Genomic DNA, 8,466 nt, shown 5'->3' with positions numbered 1-8,466 from the left:
TTCAGCTTCCTGAAGTCAAGAGGCTCATGTTGTATTTTTTCCCACAGCGATACATGTGACTCTCAAATTTGGCTGCGTTATCAGAATCAGCAGGGTATTTTTTAAAATATCTGAAGCCCAGGTCTGAGCCTACACCAAGTAAATCAGAATCTCCGCAAGTGGAACCCAGGCATCAGCATTTTAAAGCTCCTCGGAAAACTCCAATGTTCTGCCAAGGCTGAGTACGCTGAACCAGCACCAGGCAAATATTTCCTTCCTTCCATCTTGCCTCTGCATCAGCTTTCTCCTCCCCATAACTGCATCTTCTGTTCCAGACCGGAGAAAGTGGGCTCCTACTTATCCTCCAAAATTCAGCTCATGATGTCATTATACCAGGAACACTTTCCCACAGTTTGCACTTTGCTAGCTGATACGTGGAGTGCTCGTAGTAGAGGCAGCTCGAGGGCTCTGGAGGGATCCAAGGCAAAAGGCACCTCGTGCGATGAGGCCGAGTCCCGACGTGGGGCCTGCCCCGGGGCCAGGCTCACCTTCTGGTCTGAACTGGGCCCCACCTGGCGGTACACCCCGGAGCCGTAGGCGAAAGCCAGGCTCAGCTCCTCGGGGAAGTGAGACAGGATCTTGCGGAAGGCCACCCCCGAGCTCTGCAGCGCCTGAAGCGCCATGGGGTCGGGGCTCAGAGACACGGCCCTTGGAGGGGCAGAGCAGGGCGGAGGGCGGCGGCGGGGGGGGGGGGGGGGGACAGATACCGGGGCAGGCAGTTAAGGGTGGGGAGTTGGAAGCAGCAGAAGACTGCAGCCGGGGGTGGGAAGTGGAGGGACAGGCGAGGGCTAGGGGCTACAGGCCAGCCCCAGCCCAGGACCGAGAAGAGCCGGGGGGTGGTCCAGGTGGTCGGCGGTCTGGCCGGCCGACCTGCCAAACCCGACCACGCCTCTCGGCAGCACACGCGTTTCAAAGGCGCAAGAGGTGACGCTCTTCCGCGGGTGGGGACGCGAGGGCTCCGCGGAGACCCCTGGTGGTCGGAGGAGCGCGCTGCAGGCTAGCCGCCTAGGCAAGTGACTTGGAAAGACGGGTGCAGGAGAGTGTCAGCTACTTGAACTGCTATTGAGCCTTAAGAATCCGTATTCGTTCTCATCTCAAACACATTTCAATAAATGGCTATAAAATCATGCATGTGTATTGAAGAATATTTTTAATGAGGTGAAATTCACACAACTAACGTAAAAGTGTACACCTTATTTGCAATTCAGTGGCAGTACATCACAATGTTGTATTACCATCGTCTCTACCCAGCTCCAAAATTGAAGATTTTGAGGGTTTAGGAAATCACACATAAAATTAAAATCATGTCCATTTCCACCATCCAGAGATGATCACTGTTAAGATTTAGCTGTGATTTTTTTTTTTTCTTTCTCCCTTAAAGCTCTTTTCAAATCCAGTGATGGGTATGAAAGTGTTCATGCATGGTAAGGACTGCACCAATGTTCTCTGAGGTTTGTATTTCATTCTAAGGGTGATGAAGAGCCTTTGCCCCTTTGCCTCTGGGATTGGGCTCACAGAGGGCACATCAAATGCAATTTCTGGAGGAAATAGGACCCCAGGTGAGAGCTCACCTGTTTATGTATAACTAGAGACACTTGATAAAAATCACAGGGCCATTCAGGATGTACTTTAACTTCCAGGACATAGACTTTTTAGATACTTGTTTCTTCTTCCCTGACATACATTGCCTTTCAAAAAGCATAAGTGGTAATAGGTGCACTCAGGTAATGTTGATGCCTTTCACGTGCAGTTTTCAAGGAGTCCCCTCTACTACCGGATGGCAGGAAGTTACTATCTCCACATTACAGATGAGAAAGCTAACATGTTAGAGAGAGAAAGCAATGTGCTTAGGATCACAATAGCCTGTGGCAAAAGGGGAGCTAAAATCCAGGGCTGAATGTTAGTTCAGATTAGAACGGGGTAAGCAGGGGGAGGGAGAGCAGTTAGGATGTTGTTACCATAGTTTCACTGGGAACTAAAGATGCCTGGCGGATGATAGAGGCAAGGATGAGATTAATTTAATTTGAAAAGTAATTATGTGAATTCAAACTCTGTAGGATCTCAGGGTCTATAAAGGGGAGGGACAAGCAAACCCAGAACTCGTAACATGCAGTAATGAAGCTGAGGCACCCAGCATCTGGCGAGACCTCTGATATGGGAGCGTTGATCAGTTCTGGCTCTGTGGGGAGAGACCAGAGGAGATTTTGCAGTGATGGCATCTGAGCGGGGGCTTGAAGAATGGGTAGGATTTTATCAGGCAGAAGATAGATGAAAGGAAGTTTTACAAAGAGACTGATAGGCCATGATGACAATAATTATAGGTAATATTTGTTCATTTACTTATCATTCCCAAGCACTTTCTTTTTAAAAAATTTTAATTCTGGTGTAGTTAACATTCCGTGTTACATTAGTTTCAGGTGTTCATTATGGTGATTTAACAGTTCCAAATATTACTGCGGGCTCATCAAGATAAATTCCCAAGTGCTTTCTATACTTATCTCTTTCCATCATTCCAAAGACCCCAGTAGGCAGGTTCTCTAAACTCATTTTTCATGTGAGGAAACAGACAGCCTAACAGGAGAAGCAAATTTCTCAAAGTCACAAGGTTAGGAGAGTGGAGAAGTTGGGATTTGAACCCAAGGCTCTGGAACTCCAAAGGCCAAGCTGTTTACCACCATGTTTTAGTGCCTTCTAAAATGGCCGACCTGTGAGAAAAGGGAAATCTGTCAGCTAAGGTTTTGAGGAGCAGCAGCAATAGCCAGAGGTACAACCCAGAGACCAGAATAAGGGCGGCGGAAGGGAGACACAGTGTGTCTCAGTCTCCCAGCACGAGCACAGCCATTTTGGACTAAATAGCACCGGACTAAATAGCATTCGGACTAAATAGCACCCTTGCCCAGATTGTCAGAATCTGAAACACACTCACTGCAGAATTACACTAAAACCTTTCACCCAAATACAGTGAATAAATCTCCACCAGCTGTGTTTCTTTCGTTCTTCCCTCCAGAAAATAATTCAACTTTGTTTTGTATTCCCCCCCTCCCCATTCTTTGCAAATAAAAATGTAAACATTACAAAAACATGTATACCATCCCTCAGAAACAGCCACTGGTAATCTCTGGTACATATTCCTCCAGATATTTTTCTACATACATGTTAACATTAAAAACATTAAAAAAAAGTTTTTTAATGTTTATTTTATTTCTAATGGAGAGAGTGAGTGCGCGAGCATGAGCGGGGGAGGGGCAGAGAGAGACACACACAGAATCCAAAGCAGGTTCCAGGCTCTGAGCTGTCAGCACAGGGCCTGACACGGGGCTCCAAACTCACAAACCTTGAGATCATAACCTGAGCTGAAGTCAGATGCTTAACCGACTGAGCTGCCCAGGTTTAAATGGAATCATATGACAGTATTTTGCAATGTGCCCTTTTCACTTAACATACTGGGGACATCTTTCTGTGTCAAATATATAGATCTATGTCATCCCATTTACTAGTAGCAAATTTTTCTAAACTATGGATATGCCATCGTTTGTTTAAACATTTTCATATTGAAAGAGTTCATTTCCATTTTTCAAACGTGCAAACAATGCTACGGTGAACATCCTCATACAAGGACCTTTGTGTACATGTGCAAATATCACTATAAAGTAGATTCTTGGAAGTGGAATTGTTGGGTCAAAGTGTCAGCGCCTTGCTAAAACCCCCTCTGAAAGGTTGTACCAATTCACACTGCCACCCATGAGGGTCAGCCCTTGATAGAAATGAAGATTCTGCAATGTTCTCCATTTTTCTCCCTTACAGGCATTCACAACTAATTATCAGTAATTTTCATTTTCACAAACACTTTCCTTCCTGATAATGCAAAACCACCAGCTGGAAAGTTCCATCACATTCCTGTGTGCGTTTTGCTTTTCCCCAGAAAGAGGCAGAAGCAATAGCAGAGAACACATTTGTATTCTTCAGCAGAAAGCTCCTCGCTTCTAGCAGTTCATCCGTTCCCTTTTAAATTACCATGGCTTGCTAAGTTAGAAACTCTTAAAAAGCCTTGGTGTTCTATATAATCACTTTAGGGTTCTGTTGGAACTCTCATACCAATGAAATACAAATGTTAGAGAGCCCTTTACACTGCAGATAAATGCCACTTGATTTGACTGAATGTTGGGCCTCATTTTTCTGATTTATCATCCAGCTGTTGGTTTTGTATCATTAACAATGACCTTGTCAGGTTGGGTTTCACTAGGACAAGGCTCACCTATTCCATTTTTAAAAAGGCCTTGTGAAATCTCTATATTTTTATACCTTAGTTTTTTGTCTAATCAGTGGTTTAAGTAAAGGGCAGAAAATATTTTGGGAGAGAAAATCCAAGCTCTGTGTTTCTTATGATCAGTCACACGTTTATTATTTGTCTGGTGATGGAAGTGAAGAAGAGGGGTCTTGATCTCTGCCCATCAAAGGAAGTTCACCTTGTCATATCCGTCCATTCTCAGCTGATTTTTGATGTAGAATAATTGGCTCAGACTGAAGACATCATTTACTATCTTTAGTCTCTCATCAGGGATGCTCATGTACCCCCTGAGTTTGAATCTGGCCCTAAGATTTAACAGCGGTGTGATGGTTGGCAAGACAACCGAGAAGCATTCTGTGCCTTCATTTCCACATTTACAGAATGGCCATAGTAATAACACCTACATTATAGGATTGTTGGGACAGTAAATGGATGAATGGTATCCAGAAAGTACATAGAATAATGCCTGCCACAGAGTAAGCTCTCAAATATCTCATTGAATTCTTTTTTTTTTTTTTTAACGTTTATTTATTTTTGAGACAGGGAGAGACAGAGCATGAATGGGGGAGGGTCAGAGAGAGAGGGAGACAGAATCTGAAACAGGCTCCAGGCTCTGAGCTGTCAGCACAGAGCCTGACGCGGGGCTCGAACTCACGGACCGCGAGATCATGACCTGAGCCGAAGTCGGACGCTTAACCGACTGAGCCACCCAGGCGCCCCTCATCTCATTGAATTCTTAAGAGACAATGTACAAGAGGAATTAAGAAGCATCGTTAAACCTAACATCTTTATGACATTTAGCATTTCACATGAAGCACTTTTCCGGACATGATTTTATTTAATTCTTAAAACAAATCCTGGGAAATGAATGGTTATTATTCCAATTTTACAGATGGATAAACTGAAGTGTAGAAAATGAAGTGATTTGCCCGAAGGCACAGAGCTAATAGCAGCCCCTGCCAATACAGCATCCAAGTCTAATCCTTTTCCTCTTGCACCATGAAAATAACAGAAACTGTTCATTTTCCTAAGGGATTTGTTCATTCATTCATTCACTCGTTCACTCTCTCACTGAAATCTTCCTCATTTCTTAATCCTAGCTCAAATAGCACATCCTTCTAACTGGGAGTAATTGTGCTTACCTCACAGGATTGTCATAACAGCTAAAGTGGTTAACAAAAATGAAGTGCTTAAGAAATTACCTGATATGTAGTGGATATTGTGTATGTGTTTACCATTATTATTAATTATTATTACCTATTGTCCCTGAAATTTAAGCAAGTCAGCAACTGTCTACTTTATCTCTTTGTAAAACTGGCCCTAAATTTTGGGAGAAACTGAGTTGGCAAAGACCCCAGTTAGAGGAGAAAGAATTAATCACTGTATACCAAGTCTATCTTTAGCCACCAAAGTCTATAATCTAGATTTGGTGTAGAGCAGCATGTCCCAAAGTGGGTTTTCACTGAATTATTATTATTCAGAGTTATTTGAAAAAAAATTCATGGTCAGCTGAGTTTGGGAAACTGGATTAAATAGAAGCAAATAGACTTCTTTGCTGTGGGATTTCTCAGAGCATTAATAGATCAATATGCATTGTGAATCTCTAAAAGAAAAACAGAGCACATAGCACTTTTCAGTTTCCCAGACTATGTCTTCATCTTGTCCCCCTCCCTCCTCCTCTCCCTTCCCCCTCTCCTCTCTCAACATCTTTTGGAACTAGTATTTCATGGCATCAATTTGGAAACATTGGTGCCAAGCACTCCTTTGCTGCCAGAGAATCATATCATGGTCCCAAACCAATCAAGACCTCTTTTGCCTGAAGGCACAAGAGGATGCCGTAACCTAAGAGAGAAACTAAGAAGAAGCATGAATTACAGATGTAATGTGTGGTTGTAAAAGCCCAAGAATATCTATGCCTTTTATTCTGAGGATTTCTTTGTTTAGACTCCAAACTGACAAAATTCTTTGAATGATCTTCTTGTTTAGGATGCCACTCTCCAAATCTCCAGGGTTTGAGCATGTGACCCTTTGCCTGGTATATTACTACTTTGGGCATCACCTGGGCCTCCTCATAGATGGAAATGATTGAAGAAGAAATACTACAGCTAATGCCCACACACCTCTTTATTAGTACTTCCATGGATGAAACACCAAAGCCCAATGGGGAAAGTACTCGTAGTATGATGTTATTTTTTCTTTTACTTTTATTTTAAAAAGTATCATGGCTTTTTGACCTTTTGTTGATGCATAGCTCTGTGAATTGTAACACATTTATAGATTTTAACCACAATTAAGATATAGAACAGTTCCCTCACCCCCAAAACATCTTTTTGTGTGGTATTCACCACCATTTCTACGTCCATCTCAGTGAGGTGTCTGGTCAAATCTTTTGCTTATTTTGTTATTGTTGTTGAATTGTTTGTTTTCTTCCTGTTGAGTTTTGAAAGTTCTTTATATGTTCTGGTTACAAGTTCTTTGTCAGATATGTGATTTGCAAATACTTTCTCCTACTTTGTAACTAATCTTGTTATTCTTTTGAAAAGTTTTACTTTTCATTGAGTCTGATTTATCAATAGGTGATAATTTTTTCTTTTAAAAACCGTATTTTGGGGGTGCCTGGGTGGCGCAGTCGGTTAAGCGTCCGACTTCAGCCAGGTCACGATCTCGCGGTCCGTGAGTTCGAGCCCCGCGTCAGCCCAGAGCCTGGAGCCTGTTTCCGATTCTGTGTCTCCCTCTCTCTCTGCCCCTCCCCCGTTCATGCTCTGTCTCTCTCTGTCCCAAAAATAAATAAACGTTGAAAAAAAAAATTAAAAACAACAACAACAACAACAAAACAACCGTATTTTGGGTGTCACATCTAAGAACTCTGCTTAATCCTAAGACCAAAAAGCTTTTTCTCCATACTTTGTTCTCAATGTTTTAGAATTTTAGGTTATACAATTAGATCTTATCCATTTTGAATTAATTTCTCTATAAATTGTGCAGATTAACTCAAGGTTTATTTTCTTAAGTAGGTATGTATAAATTTCCCAGCAACAATTGTTAAAAAGATTGTTCTTTCTCTGTTGAATTGCCTTTGCACTTTTGTGAAAAATCAATTGGTTATGGTTTATGTGGTGTATTTCTGGACTCTCCATTCTGTTCCATTAATCTATATGTCTGTTCCTCCTCTATTACCACATTGTCTTGATTAGTGGAGATTTATAATGTCTTAAAATTGGGTAGTGTGATTCATTCAATTTTATTCTTTTTTTTTTTAATTATTTTGTATTCTAATTCTTTTGCCTTTCCCTATATTTTAGAATCAGCTTGTCTATATTTGCAAAAATACCACTGGAATTTGTACTGGAATTATGCTAAATCTATAGATAAATATGGGAAGAATTGACTTCTTTACTATGTTGTGTCTTCCAATCCATGAATATTGTATGTCAGTCTCTCCATTTATTCATGTTTCTTTAGTAGTTTCTTTCTTTTATCACTTAAAATATTTTCTGGCACAGACCAGAAAGATGGGGACTTATCTATCCTGTTCTGCTGCTCACTTTCAATTAGTACACCCACATCTGGGGTCAAGAAAGAGAAAAATAAGTAGGTGTGCCCTACCTCTCTAGGACCACATCTCTTCTGATCAGAAAGGAAGTGTCCCACATCTCTCAGAGTTTCAGGTTCCTGTGAGTCCCTGTTGCTACTGCTGTCACTGCTATTGCTACACAGTTGCTTGGAGACTAGTGCAAAGGAGATGAGGAAAAAAAAAGAAAGAAAAAAAAAACCCTCAGGTGACACCCTTATCCTGCTCCTAGAGCCATAACTAGAGGACTTCTATCTGTCCTTGTAAATGTCCTCTTCCAGGTTGGGGCTGTGTTGAGTCCACACTGGGAGACAATGGAGTAAAAAAAAGGGGGGGGGCAAACTGTCTTTTAGTTTAATCAAAATTCTAGTCTTCTTTCCTAATTTGCTACTATTTATTTTTCAGAGACCTCAAATATTTGCGTCAAGCATCATTTTTAGGTTTTATAGCTGCATTCAGTGGGTGAGAGATGGTAGTGTGCTAATTCCATCTTAACTGGAACAAAAGCCCCTCTGATATTATTTAGATGATGAAACTCAGGCCTTCAGAGATTAAGGAAATATCTTTA

The 8,466-nt window shown here is 41.7% G+C and overlaps 1 protein-coding gene across 4 annotated transcripts in view; it reads right to left on the bottom strand.

Annotated features, from left to right (window-relative positions):
• The window catches only part of TAMM41 (TAM41 mitochondrial translocator assembly and maintenance homolog), a 50,677-nt gene extending 49,734 nt beyond the window's left edge, over window positions 1-943 (bottom strand). For 3 of the 4 annotated variants that reach the window (XR_005795634.1, XM_040491945.1, XM_040491947.1), the window contains exon 1: window positions 474-943. Coding sequence is in view for 3 of the 4 variants with exons in the window: in XM_040491945.1 (XP_040347879.1) it covers window positions 474-662 (189 nt within the window). In the remaining variant the exon portion in view is untranslated. The remainder of the gene's footprint in view (window positions 1-473) is intronic. The other variant, XM_040491946.1, reaches the window with a different exon arrangement.
• Window positions 944-8,466: the final 7,523 nt, after the last annotated feature.

Source organism: Herpailurus yagouaroundi, unplaced genomic scaffold (genome assembly GCF_014898765.1).
Source record: "Herpailurus yagouaroundi ecotype Mexico unplaced genomic scaffold, PumYag 183, whole genome shotgun sequence".
NCBI classification, from domain to species: Eukaryota; Metazoa; Chordata; class Mammalia; order Carnivora; family Felidae; genus Herpailurus; species Herpailurus yagouaroundi.
This window is presented reverse-complemented; position numbering and strand designations above follow the sequence as displayed.